Source organism: Panulirus ornatus, chromosome 9, assembly GCF_036320965.1.
Source record: "Panulirus ornatus isolate Po-2019 chromosome 9, ASM3632096v1, whole genome shotgun sequence".
Classification (NCBI taxonomy): domain Eukaryota; kingdom Metazoa; phylum Arthropoda; class Malacostraca; order Decapoda; family Palinuridae; genus Panulirus; species Panulirus ornatus.
In genome coordinates, this window is record NC_092232.1 from 35,360,287 (window position 1) to 35,377,374 (window position 17,088).

At 40.2% G+C, this 17,088-nt stretch overlaps 1 protein-coding gene across 2 annotated transcripts in view; it reads left to right on the top strand.

The window, feature by feature from the left end:
* The window catches only part of ArgRS (arginine--tRNA ligase-like protein), a 108,257-nt gene that overhangs the window by 14,466 nt on the left and 76,703 nt on the right, over window positions 1–17,088 (top strand). Inside the window, exons 3-4 of one of the 2 annotated variants that reach the window (XM_071665010.1) lie at window positions 5,527–5,929; window positions 13,171–13,377. In XM_071665010.1, coding sequence (XP_071521111.1) covers window positions 5,852–5,929; window positions 13,171–13,377 — 285 coding nt within the window. In that variant the 5' untranslated portion in view covers window positions 5,527–5,851. The remainder of the gene's footprint in view (window positions 1–5,526; window positions 5,930–13,170; window positions 13,378–17,088) is intronic. The other variant, XM_071665009.1, reaches the window with a different exon arrangement.

Here is a 17,088-nt window from a genome sequence, read left to right on the forward strand (position 1 = left end):
TTTAGAAGAACAGGTGGATTTGTATGTAGCACTCATAGATCTGGAGAAGGCGTATGATAGGGTTGATAGAGATGCTTTGTGGAAGGTCTAAAAAGTATATGGCATAGGAGGTAAGCAGCTAGAAGCAGTGAAAAGTTTTTACTGAGGATGTAAAGCATGTGCACATATAGTAAGAGAGGAGAGTGATTGGTTCCCAGTGAAGGTTGGTCTGTGGCAGGGGTGAGTGATGTCCCCATTGTTCTTTCATTTGTTTATGGGTGGGGTGGTTTTGGAGGTAAATGCAAAAGTTTTGGAGAGAGGGCCAAGTATGCAGTCTGTTGGGGATGAGAGGGCCTGTGAAGTGAGTCAATTGTTCACCGGTGATGCAGCACTGATGGCTGATTCTTTGAGTGAGAAATTGCGGAAGTTAGTGACTGAGTTTGAAAAGTGTGTGAAAGGAGAAAGTTGAGAGTAAATGTGAATAAGAGCAAAGTTATTAGGTTTAGTAGGATTGAGGGAGGTAAGTTTGAATGGAGAAAAATTGGAGGAAGTGAAATGTTTTAGATATCTGAGAGTGGACTTAGCAGTGGATGGAACCCTGGAAGCAGAAGTGAGTTACAGGGTGGGGGAGGGGGCGAAGGTTCTGGGAATGATGAAGAATTTGTGCAAGGAGAGAATGTTATCTCGGAGAGCAAAAATGGGTATGTTTGAAGGAACAATGGTTCCAATAATGTCATATGGTTTCGAGGCATGGGCTGTAGATAGGGTTGTATGAAGGAGGGTGGATGTGTTGGAAATGAAATGTTTGAGGACAGTGTTTGGTGTGAGGTGGTTTGATCAAGTAAGTAATGTAAGGGTAAGAAAGATGTGTGAAATAAAAAGAGTATGGTCGAGAGAGTGGAAGAGGGTGTGCCGAAATGGATTGGACATATGGAGACAATGAGTGAGGAAAGATTGAAAAAGAGGATATATGTGTCAGAGGTGGAGGGAACAAGAAGCGGGGGACCATATTGGAGGTGGAAGGATGGAGTGAAAAAGATTTTGAGTGATCGGGGCTTGACATACAGGAAGGTGTGAGACGTCCAAGGAATAGAGTGAATTGGAATGATGTGGTATACTGGGGTCGAGGTACTGTCATTGGATTGAACCAGGGCATGTGAAATGTCTGGGGTAAACCATGGAAAGATCTGAGAGGCCTGGATGTTGATAGGGAGCTGTGGTTTCTGTGCATTACACATGACAGCAAGAGACTGAGTATATATGAATGTGGCTTTTTTTGTCTTTATTCCTGGCGCTACTTCACTGAAGCAGGGGATAGCCATGATTTCCTGTGGGGCAGGGTAGCAACAGGAATGGCTGAAGGCAGAAAGTATGAATATGTACTTCTGTATGTATGTAATGTCTTCATATGTGTATGTATATGTTGATATGTATGTATATGTGCATATGTTGGTGTTTATGTATATAGATATATGCATATGAGGCGGGCAATGGAGGGGGTAGACAAATGAAGGAGAGGGGAAGTAAGTGGGGTGAACCTTAATTTGAATGTGTAAGTGAGTAATGTGGCACTGAGGGTATAATTGGTGCACATGGGGTATTCAGTGTTGTGAATGGAAATGGTGAAGAGTTTGTGCGTATACATGAACACCCACACACACACATAAACATACCTATGTATTTCAACGTATACATACATATACATACACAGACATATACATATTTACACATGTAAATATTCATACATTCTGCTTTCATCCATTCCTGCTTCCACCCCAGCACACATGAAATGGCACTCCCTCCCCCGCATGGGTGCGAGGTAGCGCTATGATAATCAACAAAGGCCACATTTGTTCACACTCAGTCTCTAACTGTCTTGTGTAATGCACCGAACCACAGCTACCATTCCACATCCAGGCCCCACAAACTTTCCATGGTTTACTCCAGACACTTCATATGCCGTGGTTCAATCCATTGACAGCACGTCGACCCCGGTATACCACATCGTTCCAATTGACGCTATTCCTTGCATGCCTTTCACCCTCCTGTATGTTCAGGTCCTGATCGCTCAAAATCTTTTTCACTCCATTCTTCCACCTCCAATTTGGTCTCCCACTTCTCGTTTCCTCCACCTCTGATACATATATCCTCTTTGTCAATCTTTTCTCACTCATTCTCTCCATGTGACCAAACCATTTCAAAACACTCTTCTTCTCTCTCAACCACATTCGTTTTATTACCACACATCTCTCTTACCCTTTCATTACTTACTCGATCAAACCACCTCACACCACATATTGTTCTCAAACATCTCATTTCCAACACATCGACTCTCCTCTGCACAATCCTACCTGTAGCCCATGCCTTGCAACCATATAACATTGTTGGAACCACTATTCCTTCAAATATACCCATTTTTGCTTTCCAAGATATAGTTCTTGACTTCCACACATTTTTCAATGCTCCCAGAACTTTTGCCCCCTCCCCCACCCTATGATTCACTTCCACTTTAATGGTTCCATCTGCTGCCATATATAAACACCCATACACACACATATACATACATATACATTTCAATGTATACCTATAGGTACATACACAGACATATATACACATGTACGTACTCATACTTGCTGCCTTCATCCATTCCTGTCATTACCTCTCCACACAGGAAACAGCATTCTGTCCCCCCAGGGAGGTAGTGCCAGGAAAAGACAAAAAGGCCACATTCATTCACACTCGGTCTCTAGCTGTCATCTGTATAGTACTGAAACCACAGCTCTCTTTCCACATCCAGGCCCCACAGATCTTTCCATGGTTTACCCCAGATGCTTCACATGCCCTGGTTCAATCCATTTACAGCTCATTGACCCTGGTATACCAAATCATTCCCATTCACTCTATTCCTTGCATGCCTTTCACCTTCCTGTATGTTCAGGCCCTGATCGCTCAAAATCTTTTTCACTCCATCCTTCCTCCTCCAGTTCGGTCTCCCACTTCTCCTTGTTCCCTCTACCTCTAACACATATATCCTCTTTGTCAGTCTTTCCTCATTCATTCTCTCCATGTGTCCAGACCATTTCAACACACCCTCGTCTGCTTTCTCAACCACACTCTTTTTATTACCACACATCCCTCTAACCTTTCATTACTTACTTGATCAAACCACCTCGCACCACATTTTGTCCTCAAACATTTCATTTCCAACACATGCACCCTCCTCGGTACAACCCTATCTATAGCCCATTCCTCACAACCATATAACAGTGTTGGAACCACTATTCCTTAAAACATACCCATTTTTTGCTCGTCGAGATGACGTTCTTGCCTTCCACACTTTCTTCAACGCTCCCAGAACCTTCGTCCCCTCCCCCACCCCGTGACTCGCTTCTGCTTCCATGGTTCCATCTGCTGCTAAGTGCACTCCCAGATATCTAAAACACTTCACTTCCTCCAGTTTTTCTCCATTCAAACCTACCTCCCAAATAACTTGTCCCTCAGCCCTACTGAACCAGATAACCTTGCTCTTATTCACATTTACTCTCAACTTTCTCCTTTCACACACTTTACCAAACTCAGTCACCAAACTCTGCAATTTCTCACCCAAATCAGCCACCAGTGCTGTATCATCAGCGAACAACAACTGACTCACTTCCCAAGCCCCCTCATCCACAAGAGACTGCATGCTTACCCCTCTCTCCAAAACTCTGGCATTCACTTCCCTAACCACCCCATCCATAAACAAATTAAACTACCATAGAGACATCATGCACCCCTGCCACACACTGACATTCACTGGGAACCATTGACTTTCCTCTCTTCCTGCTCGTACACGTGCCTTCCACAAAGCATCACTATCAACCTTATCATATTCCATCCTAGATCCCTAAATGCTACATACATGGGGTAGAATTCTTCCTCTTCTAACCCAGTTGATGATTATTATTATCTTTGGGTCAATGGGAGAAAGACTACTCCCCATATATCTTCTCCATGTCATAGAAGACAACTAAGAGGGATGTGGAAAGGATGCTGTAAGTGCTGCCCTCTTGTATCATTACTTTCCAAATGTAGGAAGAAAGGGAGGAGCCAAGCAAGGATTTTTTCCTTTAAGGCTCAGTTTTCTGCTCTTGTCTCTACTTTGTTAAGGTGGGATACATAAAAATGTCATGAATGAATGTTCAGGACACAGCTTCAGTGTGAGATCCAGCTTTTGTTGTCTTAAAATTGTCACTTATAAAACCACATTATTTATGGCTGCTATGGTAACCCTAAGTTGCTAAGGGCCATGATACATTCATCCTTTTCAAAATAATTGCTAATCATGGTTTTCAAGCTCTAGGGACCACATATCTTGTTTCATTACTCATGTTATATGATTTTTTTTTAACAATTGAAGTATACTGTATATATTTTGTTGGGAGAGTAATATAGATAATGTACGATAATGACAGTAACATTGAAACATGTTGAATGTCTTAAAGATTTATTGCAGAAATACCTCCACCACTGGCTAGGACTGCCATGCAGTAGGAAGTTGATTTTAGTTTGCTTTTTTATTTTTTGTAGTTGTCTAGGTATGCTTTGTATTGCTTTTTGTGTACATATGTAAAATGGGACATCAGACATGCTGTTGTTTGTCAGTTGGCAGAAGACATGCTGGTTTGTTTGTCAGTAGGCAGAAGGTAAACAGTTTGCCATCTTGTGATTTCCCATCTTTCATTTGGGCTGAATTTGTGACTGTTTCCACAAAGTTAAGTTGCATTGTAATTTGTCTATTTTTTCTTTTTTTATAGCTGGGAAGTTCTTTTATGTTTTCAAAATCTTCTTTTGCCAAAATTTGGACTTCAGATTTTTGTTTCCCCCCAGTCTCACTGGGGAAGGGATTGGTGTATCAGTTACTGCACTTAAAGGGTTAAAGTCTAAAGTACATGGTTGTTTCTTTATATGAAGATGATATTGTGTGTTCCCAATAATTGTGTTTAACTAAGTGGACTTCAAGACTTTCAAGATCAAGGTTACCAGATGTCAAAGAATTATTGCTTTTAAACTTTCTTATTTAGAATCTCTCAAGAATAGAATTTTCATAATTTATGGATTTTTGGGAATCATGTTTTCATTATGCAGTAAAGTGGGAACTTCAGGGATGGATACCCAATATTGATAATTCTGTTGTTCCATGATTAATGTAGGAGGAGTGCTGGAGTGTAGGAAGATGATGGGGAAAGTACTTGGGTGCTAAAAGGAAATGGATAGGGGTGTTAGTATGAAATTATTTGGATGAAAGAGAGATGATAGTTTGGATGGTGAAATGAAGTTACATGGTAACTGATGTTTTGGAGCTAATTCTGTAAGGCCTTCCCAGATTTCAGTATATACAATGCTTGTAGATAGGTAGATATACAGTAGATTTTTAAAGAAAATTTTCCTCAAATATCAAATGTTTATCCCGTGGTTATTATTATGTAGTTATTGAAAAAGCGTGATATCTTATACCTATAGCTTTGGTCATAATTGATTTCATTTGGAATTTCTTATTTGTTCCAGACTTGTGATGGTGTCTAAGTTTGCCTCCAAGTCATTATGAACTGATGTTTCCTGTAATACGTATGTAACTGCATTGCAATCTCTTGTCACTGCTAAGGAAATAACGAGAATAAGTATAACAGTTATCAAGTGTGTAATCAGAACTAAGCTCCAAAAAAACAGTTGAGAAAAGTATATTGGCTGGAACAATATTGCTGCATACTTTGCAGTATGTTGTGTGTATTTTAAAAAAGTGAACATGTAAGTGATCAACAAAAAGCAGTATTGTGGATTTTAGTGAAAGTTGGACTTAGGCCACCATCAGTGAGTATCTTCAGTGGCTGCAATGTGTGACTTCCCCCACAAGAAGTTATGTACTGGGGATTCTTGGGGCCTCCCTTCATCTGTCTGCTCATCCTTCATGGTAGGGACTTTTCTGAAACCAAACTAAATATGATTATATATATGAATACTTTTAAGTTTTTAGATTGTTTCATGTTGAAATGTGCTATATAGCCATTAAGCTCTAGCACTTTAGAAATTCCTCAGAATTTATCAAAATATGAACAGAGGTGGAGGGAATGAGAAGTGGGAGACCAAATTGGAGGTGGAAAGATGGAGTGAAAAAGATTGTGAGTGATCGGGGCCTGAACATGCAGGAGGGTGAAAGGCATGCAAGGAATAGAGTGAATTGGAACGATGTGGTATACCGGGTTCGATGTGCTGTCAATGGATTGAATCAGGGCATGTGAAGCGTCTGGGGTAAACCATAGAAAGTTCTGTGGGGCCTGGATGTGGAAAGAGAGCTGTGGTTTCGGTGCATTATACATGACGGCTAGAGACTGAGTGTGAATGAATGTGGCCTTTGTTGTCTTTTTCTAAGCGCTACCTCACGCACATGCGGGAGGGGGTTGTTATTTCATGTATGGCAGGGTGGCGACGGGACTGAATAAGGGCAGACAGTATGAATTTATGTACATGTGTATATATGTATATATGTCTGTGTGTGTATATATATGTATACGTTGAGATGTATAGGTATGTATATGTGCTGTGTGGACATGTATGTATATACATGTGTATGTGGGTTGGTTGGGCCATTCTTTTGTCTGTTTCCTTGCGCCACCTTGCTACCGCGGGAGACAGCGACAAAGTATAGTAAAAAAGAATAATAATGAACAGAAATATATATATATATATATATATATATATATATATATATATATATATATATATATATATATATATATACATATATATATATATATCTTTCTTTCTTTCTTTCAAACTATTCGCCATTTCCCGCATTAGCGAGGTAGCGTTAAGAACAGAGGACTGGGCCTTTGAGGGAATACCCTCACCTGGCCCAATTCTCTGTTCCTTCTTTTGGAAAATTGAAAAAAAAAAAAAAAAAAAAAAAAACGAGAGGGGAGGATTTCCAGCCCCCCGCTCCCTCCCCTTTTAGTCGCCTTCTACGACACGCAGGGAATACGTGGGAAGTATTCTTAATCCCCTATCCCCAGGGTATATATATATATATATATATATATTTTTTTTTTCATACTATTCGCCATTTCCCGCGATAGTGAGGTAGCGTTAAGAACAGAGGACTGGGCCTTTGAGGGAATATCCTCACCTGGCCCTCTTCTCTGTTCCTTCTTTTGGAAAATTAAAAAAAAAAAAAAAAAAAAATATATATATATTTTTTTTTTTTATTATACTTTGTCGCTGTCTCCCGCGTTTGCGAGGTAGCGCAAGGAAACAGACGAAAGAAATGGCCCAACCCCCCCCCCCCATACATATGTATATACATACGTCCACACACGCAAATATACATATCTACACAGCTTTCCATGGTTTACCCCAGATGCTTCACATGCCTTGCTTCAATCCACTGACAGCACGTCAACCCCGGTATACCACATCGCTCCAATTCACTCTATTCCTTGCCCTCCTTTCACCCTCCTGCATGTTCAGGCCCCGATCACACAAAATCTTTTTCACTCCATCTTTCCACCTCCAATTTGGTCTCCCTCTTCTCCTTGTTCCCTCCACCTCCGACACATATATCCTCTTGGTCAATCTTTCCTCACTCATCCTCTCCATGTGCCCAAACCACTTCAAAACACCCTCTTCTGCTCTCTCAACCACGCTCTTTTTATTTCCACACATCTCTCTTACCCTTACGTTACTCACTCGATAAAACCACCTCACACCACACATTGTCCTCAAACATCTCATTTCCAGCACATCCATCCTCCTGCGCACAACTCTATCCATAGCCCACGCCTCGCAACCATACAACATTGTTGGAACCACTATTCCTTCAAACATACCCATTTTTGCTTTCCGAGATAATGTTCTCGACTTCCACACATTCTTCAAGGCCCCCAGGATTTTCGCCCCCTCCCCCACCCTATGATCCACTTCCGCTTCCATGGTTCCATCCGCTGCCAGATCCACTCCCAGATATCTAAAACACTTCACTTCCTCCAGTTTTTCTCCATTCAAACTCACCTCCCAATTGACTTGACCCTCAACCCTACTGTACCTAATAACCTTGCTCTTATTCACATTTACTCTTAACTTTCTTCTTCTTCATATATATATATATATATATATATATGTATAGTGCACTCAGAACAATCACTGGCTTCTTAACAACCACAGACACTCAACATGTTCACAATCAAACATAGATCGTCCCATTACAGTCCCTCCTCATCATACTTGGCAATCATATGTACATAACTGCACTGGACTCCTCTTGCCCATAACTCTTGGTACCTAACCACCAATCCCCAAGTAGAACTGATAAGTTTACCCCAACATCAAACATCCATAACCTCTGTTGACAGATTCCCCCTGCACCCAACAAATGTAACACTAACAAAACACTTGCACACTGAAATAACCCAACTAGCATTATACAGCATACTTCCCTACTCATTCTTGTACAGCAACCCACCGGACCTACAGCCATCAGAAACCACACTCCACAGACAGACTTCAGTCACACTATACTGTTTATACTCTGGACATCATCCATTACTACATCGCTGCAAACACCATTTCAGCATATCACGAGACTGTTCATGCCCATGATTGAACTGTCATAAAGAAGATACTGATCACCTACTACTTTATTGCCCTGCAATCTCTGCACATGGATGCGCACACAACATCATAACACTTAGTGATTTGTGGTCCTGACCAGTGGACGTTGCCAGCTCCCTGAGTGTTTCAGGGGCCCCAGAAGGATGGAAAGGATTTCTAGGGTGGGAAGATAAGGTGGGAGGTGGGGAAGTAATAACAGGTAGTGATGAAGCGAGAAGATGGAGTGAGTATTTTGAATGCCTGCTGAATGTGTTTGATGATAGAGTGGCAGATATAGGGTGCTTTGATTGGGGTGGTGTGTAAAGTGAGAGGATCAGGGAAAATGGTTTGGTTGAGAAGAGGTAGTGAAAGCTTTGTGGAAGATGAAATCTGGCAAGGCGGCATGTTTGGATGGTATTGCAGTAGAATGATTTTAAGAAAAGGGGTTACTGTGTTGTTGATTGGTTGGTAAGGATATTCAATGGATGTATGGATCATGGTAAAATACCAGAGGATGGGCAGAGTACATGCATACTGCCATTGTACAAAGGCAAAGGGGTAAAAGTGAGTGTTCAAAATACAGAGGCATAAGTTTGTTGAGTATTCTTGGGAAATTATATGGGAGGGTATTGATTGCGAAGATGAAGGCATGTACATAGCATCAGACTGGGGAGGAGCAGTGTGGTTTCAGAAGTGGTAGAGGATGTGTAGATCAGGTGTTTGCTTTGAAAATGTGTGTGAGATATACTTAGAAAAACAGATGGATTTGTATGTAGCATTTATGGATCTGGAGAAGGCATATGACAGGGTTGATAGAGATGCTTTGTGGAAGTGATTGGTTCCCAGTGAATGTTGGTTTGTGGGAGGGTTGTGTAATGTCCCCATGGTTGTTTAATTTGTATATGGATGGGGTGGTTAGGGAGGTAAATGCATGAGTTTTAGAGAGATGGGCAAGTATGCAGTCCTTTTGGGGTGAGAGGGCCTGGGAAGTGAGTCAGTTGTTGTTTGTCAATGATATGGCTCTGGTGGCTGATTTGAGTGTGAAACTGCAGAAGTTGGTAATAGAGTTTGAAAAAGTTTGAGAAAGTTGAGAGTAAATTTGAATAAGAGCAAGGTTATTAGGTTCAGTAGAGTTAAGGGACAAGTTAATTGGGATTTATGTTTGAATGGATAAAAACTGGAGGAAGTGAAGTATTTTAGATATCTGGGAGTGAACGTAGCAGCAAATGGAACCATGGAATTGGAAATGAGTCACAGGGTGGGGGAAGGGGTGAAGGTTCTGGGAGCGATGAAGGATGTGTGGAAGGAGAGAACGTTATCTTGGAGAGCAAAAATGAGTATGTTTGAGTGAATAGTAGTTCCGACAATGTCATATGGTTGTGAGGCATGGGCAATAAATAGGGCTGTGTGGAGGAGGTTAGATGTGTTGGAAATGAAATGTTTAAGGGAAATATGTGGTGTGAGGTTGTTTGATTAAGTAGGTAATGAAAGGGTAAGAGAGATATTATACTTTGTCGCTGTCTCCTGCATTAGCGAGGTAGCGCGAGGAAACAGACGAAAGAATGGCCCAACCCACCCACATACACATGTACATACATACACGTCCACACACGCACATATACATACCTATACATTTCAATGTATACATATATATACATAAACAGACATAAACATATATACACATGTACATAATTCATACTTGCTGCCTTTATTCATTCCCATCGCCACCCTGCCACACATGAAATGACAACTCCCCTCCCCCCTGCATGTGCACAAAGTAGCACTAGGAAAGGACAACAAAGGCCACATTCGTTCACGCTCAGTCTCTAGCTGTCATGTATAATGCACCATAACCATTGCTCCCTTTCCACATCCAGGCCCCACAAAACTTTCCATTGTTTACCCCAGACACTTCACATTCCCTGGTTCGATCCATTGACAGCATGTCGACCCTGGTTTACCACATCGTTCCAATTCACTCCATTCCTTGCACACCTTTCACCCTCCTGCATGTTCAGGCCCTGATCTCTCAAAATCTTTTTTACTCCATCCTTCCACTTCCAATATGGTCTCCCATTTCTCGTTCCCTCCACCTCTGACACATATATCACCTTGGTCAATCTTTCCTCACTCATTCTCTTCATGTGACCAAACCATTTCAATACACCCTCTTCTGCTCTCTCAACCACACTCTTTTTATTACCACACATCTCTCTTACCCTTTCATTACTTACTCGATCAAATCACATCACACCACATATTGTCATCAAACATCTCATTTCCAACACATCCACCCTCCTCCGCACAACCTTATGTATAGCCCACTCCTCGCAACCATATAACCTTGTTGGAACCACTATTCCTTCAAACATACCCATTTTTGCTTTCCAAGATAATGTTCTCTCCTTCCACACATTTTTTAATGCTCCCAGAACTTTTGCCCCCCCTCCCCCACCCTATGACTCACTTCTGCTTCCATGGTTCCATCCTCTGCCAAATCCACTCCCAGATATCTAAAACACTTCACTTCCTCCAGTTTTTTCCATTCAAACTTACCTCCCAGTTGACTTGTCCCTCAACCCTACTGTACCTAATAACCTTGCTCTTATTCACATTTACTCTCAGCTTTCTTCTTTCACACACTTTACCAAACTCTGTTACCAGCTTCTGCAGTTTCTCACCCAAATCAGCCACCAGCACTGTATCATCAGCGAACAACAACTAACTCACTTCCCAAGCTCTCTCATCCACAACAGACTGCATACTTGCCCCTCCCTCCAAAACTCTTGCATTCACCTCCCTAACAACCTCATCCAACCCCATTTCATGTGTGGTGGGGTTGGCGACAGTAATGGATGAAGGCAACAAGTATGAATGTGTACATGGGTACATGTGTATATGTCTGTGTATGTATATGTTGAAATGTATAGGTATGTATATGTGCGTGTGTGGGCCTGTATGTATATACATGTGTTTGTGGGTGAGTTGGGCCATTCTTTCGTCCGTTTCCTTGTGCTACCTCACTAACGTGGGCGACATCGATAAAAAAGAGAAAAAAAATATATGTATATATATACATACACAGTAGGGGAAGGGAAAAGGAGAAGGGGAGAAAAATTGGAGGTGGAAGGATGGAGTGATTATTATTTTGAGTGATTAGGGCCAGAATATGTAGGAGATTGAAAGGTGTGCATATCATCGAGTGAATTGGAGGCACATGGTATATAGGGGTTGACATGCTGTCTGTGGACTAAACCAGCCCATGTGAAGTAACTGGTAGAAGCCATGGAAAGGTCTGTTGGGCCTGATTGTGGATAGGACGTTGTGGTTTTCGTGCGTTTCACAGACAGCGTGAGAATGTATTTGCCTGTCATCATTTGTTTGCAGCACTACCTTCTTAATATGGGAAACGACATGTATGTAGCACAAATCAGGTGGGCTTGATTAGGATAATGTAATATCTTTTCCATTTTAGCTAACATTAAAAGGATGAAAGAAAAGTAATGATAGTGCTGATAATGATAATTACAGTAAGAAGAGCATTGATAATGTTGATGATTATGGTAGTACTAATTAGCTCTTTCTCTCCTTACATCCATATTTTTGGGTATTTGGTTGCCTTATGAAGCTGTAATAAGTCTGAATCTTGAAAGATGGTACTTTGTTGGCTTGGGCCTGGTACCTTTGGATCTTGCTTTTAATCCAGAGGTACCTCTATTATACTTTGAGGTTGCTAACTTATCTATTTTGAATGAGTTCATAGATTTGTGTTTAATGTACAGTGTTCGTATGGCCTTTGTGTGGTGGCCTTCATTTGTTTGGCCTCAAAATGGCTTTCAAAGCCAAGGTGGCTTTCATTTTTTTGGACTCAAAATGGCTTTCAAAGCCTACGTGTGGGAGCCTAAAACTTGGCCCAGGTTCTGAAGTACCTCCATACAAAATCTGGGAACAACAGTTTGGCCCTGCAAGAGGAATTCACAAACACAGAAGTGCATAAACAATTGATATTTTATGAAACTGACTATATTAGTTGCTGTGTACATCTTGCTTCCTGCCATGATGATGAGTGATACTTGCTTTGATTATGTACGGTTGACTGTGATACATGACATCTTTTCCAGCTATATTGTTAGGTTGCTATTGACATCAGTGGAAAAGATATGTCATACATCAGCTGGGAATTCAAATGATGTTATGAAGATTTAGAGTTACAAATGTGGCATAGGGCAGTGTTCTATGTCTGGCCACAAATGTGTTTCTTTGAATTAAAAGGGCAGTTATACTTTCTTTAACAGTTTATGGGTGATGATGATATTTTTCCATCTGTATTGTTTTCTTGCTAGTGACAACTCTGAAAAAGATATAGAATCACACATCAGTTAGGTATTGAAACAATGGGATTGAAGGTTTAAAGCCACAAATGTGGCTTGGTATAGTGAAAAGGTCAAATAAACAGGACCGTGAACTAATGGGGTCTTCTTTATTGCATTTTATCTTGATAAGCTGTATATTAAGTGTTTGGTTACCTGATGTATAAACCAACTGACATTTTCATTTTTGTATAAACAGAGTATAGAAAATCAAGATGTGAAAACTGGAACCATGGTAAATAATGATGATTTTGGTAGCCATATGTGCAACATTCTGGGACATCTAGAAAGCATTTTTACGAAGGCAGTACTCGCAGCTTACCCTGATGTTGTTGACCCAGTTATACAAATTCAGCTCTCAAAGCATGCAGATTACCAGTGTAATGCAGCAATGGCTCTGGCAAAGGTTTGTACTTATTTAGTAATTTACTGTAGCTTAAGTTTTATTATCTCCTAATACTTTACTTTTTTTCTTGAGGGATAGGAAAGTTTCTTTTTATTCTGTGTAAAGAATTAATGGAGTTTATAGTATATTTATAGCATCCAAGGAAATGCATAAACTATGCAGCATTTTAGATTCTTTTAAGCAATGTTTTTGGTTCTGTATTATTTGAAATCATCCATTAGTCATGCTTCAGTACTATTTTAGAGGTTGCTCCAGGACTACACTAATCATGTGTGTGAAACTTATCTGGAAGGTACTGTGCCACTGTCAATGCCCTCCTACAAACCTCTCTCAAATTCTTCACCTCCCAAAACCTTTTCCTTCTGTCAGTACTGAAGAGAGATGTTGAAAACTTTCAGCTTGTTCTTGATTAGTAGTATGGTAAATTGTATTTTTCATATATTTTTTTCTGAACCTTTCTTTCCACGGGGTTCTTGCCTAATTCGTGAACTACTGATAATTTGCACATTCAGAAATTTATTACCAGAAATGGATGAACAAATGAAGATGTCACATAGAACTTAAACATTTGCATTCACTGGGAGTCTAGCATCTCTTTAAGTATTTTCAACTTTAGTCTGTGAATGGTATGGTAAATTGCATTTTTTTTAATATATGTTTCACAGGTTATTCCCCAGATTCTTTCTTAATGCATAGATTATTAATTGAATTTTATATTCAGATGAATATAAGGAGAAACATGTGAAGAGGAAGACCATAGTTAGCTTGCAATCATCAGTTTGAAACATTCATTTTATCATTGGTGAATAGTATGGTAAATTTTGTTTTTCAATTTTTTTTTTTTTGCAAATTTCTCTTTTGTTGGTTCTTACATAATGCATGAATCAGTAATTTCTACACACTCAGTAAAATGTAGGAGAAAATACTTGAAAGAGTTGGAGTTCTTGCTGACTTACATTGAAAACATTCAAATTATAATTGGTGAATGACATAGTAAATTGTAATTTTCACATGCTTTTTCTACACACATTCACCAGTAGGTTTTCAGTAGGTTCCTACCTAACACTTTAAGTTACAATGTCACAGATTTAGAAAAATGAAAGTGAAAATGGATTGAAATTGAAATGGAACAGAGAAGAGGAATTGTGATTCTAGAGGGGCTAGCATGGCCATTGGCTAAAAAAATGTACTTCCTACTCTACCAAGTGAATGGTATAGTAAATGTGAATTTTCATGTTTTTCTACACATTTTTCCATAGTAGTTCCTAACCATATGTAAGAGTTAATAATTGTTTACGTATTCTCAAAAAATAATGGCAAAAATGGGTGGTACAGTAAGTAGATGCGAGAGTTAACTTGACTGGGAAAGAAGCGAGAGGGAGAAGCTAGGGCCTACAGCAAAACGTAGATTACACTCAGTAATCAATATGGTATGTCTTATACTTTTATATATATTTTTCTGCTCAACGTTTATCTGTATGTTCATCCCTAACTTTTGAATGAATGATAATTCACATGATATGAAAAGTAATAGTAACATGGGCAAGAGAAATGTATGCATAATATATGAACAGATAGCTTGGGGATGTATAAGAGAGAGTGGTAGGGAGTCAAGAGGAAGGTGCAGGTGTTGAAGAAGAGGGCAAATGAGAGTTAGGTTGAGCGTGTATCGGTAAACTCTAGGGAGATTATGATGTTCTGGAAGGTGGTTGATAATGTGGAGAATACAGGAGAGAAATTAGGAACATTTGGCAAAGTGGCAAAAGGGAAAGTGGTAACAGATAGTGATAAAGTGAGGAGATGAAGTGAGTATTTTGAAGGACTGTTGAATGTTTATCAAGATAGGGTGGCAGATGTAGGGTGTTTGCATTGGGAAGGTATGCAAAGTGAGGAGTTATGAAGAGTGGTTTGGTGACTTGAAGAGGTTGTGAAAACCTTACACAAGATGAAATATGGCAAGGTGACTGGAGTGGATGGGATTGCTGTTGAATTTATTAAGAAGGGGTGACTGTGTTGTTGATTGGTTAGTTAGGATTTTCAGTTCGTGTATGGATAATGGTGAGATGCCTGAGGATTGGCAGAATGCTTGTGTAGCACTGTCGTATAAAAGCAAGGGGATAAAGATGAGTGTTCAAACTACAGAGGCACAAGTTTGCTGAGTGTACATCATGGGCTGTATGGGAAGGTTGTGATTGAGAGGATGAATGCATGCATATCCAGAGCATCAGATTAAGGTGGAGCAGTGTGGTATCAGAAGTGTTAGAGGATATGTGGATCAGGTGTTCGGTTTGATGAACCTATATGAGAAATACTTAGAGAAACAGGTAGTTTTATATGTAAGAATTACGTATCTATAGAGAGCATAAGATTGGGTTGTGGAAGGTCTTCAGAATATATGGTGTAGGAGGAAAGCTGTTAGAAGCAGAGAAGTTTTTAACAAGGGTACAAGGCATGTGTATGAGTAGGAGGAGAGGAGAATGAATAGTTTTAAGTGAAGGTTGGTCTGTGGCAGGGGTATGTGAGGTCACTGTGGTTGTTTATTTTGTTTACACATGGGATGTTGATGGAGATAGATGCAAGAGTCTTGGGGAGAGGGGCGAGTATGCAGTCTGTTGAGGATGAGAAGATGTGGGAAGAGAGTCATTTGTTTGCTGATGGCAGAGCACTGGTGGCAGATTCGAGTGAAAAACTGCTGAAGTTGGTGAATGTTTGAAAGGAGGAAGTTGATAGCAGTTGGAAATAAAAGTAAAGTTATTAGATATCAGGGTTGAGGGACAGGTTGATTGAGGTGAGTTTGACTGGAGAAAAATTTTTAGGAAGTGAAGTCTTTTAGATATATGGGAGTGGACATGATAGTGAATGGAACCATGGAAGTAGAAGTGAGTAATAGGATGGGTGAGGGGACAAAGGCTCTGGGAGGGCTGAGGACTATATGGATGGAGAAATCGTCATTTGGATGGGCAAAAATGGGTATGTTTGAAGGTATAGAAGTCCCAACAATGGTATATGGATGCGAGGCAAGGGCCATAGAGGAGGCTGTGCTGAGAAGGGTGGGTGTTTTGGAAATAAAATGTTTGAGGACTATATGTATGTGGTGTGAAGTGGTCTGATTGAAAAGTAATTAGAGGGTAAGAGAGAGGTGTGGTTGAGAGAGCTGAAGAGGCTGTGATAAAATGGTTTGGACATATGGAGAGAATGAGTGAGGAAAGGTTGACAAAGAGGATAAATGTGAAGATGGAAAATGGGGAGACCAAGTTGGAAAAGGAAGGATGGACTGTAAAAGATTGTGAGCAATCGGGGCATGAACATGCGGGAAGGTGAAAGGCATGCATGGGATTCAGTGAATTGAAACAATGTAGTATACAGGGGTTGACATGTTGTCAATGGACTGATCCCAGGCATTTGAAGCATCTCGGTAAACCATTGAAAGGCCTGTGGGGCCTGGTTGTGGATAGGGGGTTGTGGTTTTGGTGCGTTACACATAGTGCTCCATCACTAGGGTGTGAAATAGCATTCAGATATGAAGAAAAAAATATATGAACACTTTGAAGCAGGGTAATTACATTAATTTTATTCAATTTATTCAAACTTGGTGAATGATACAGTAGATTGTATTTTTCAAATATTATTTTGATACAGTTCTTTTAAGTAAGCTCATACCAAAACCATGAATAAGAAATTACAGATTTTTGCAGAAAATACCAATATAAC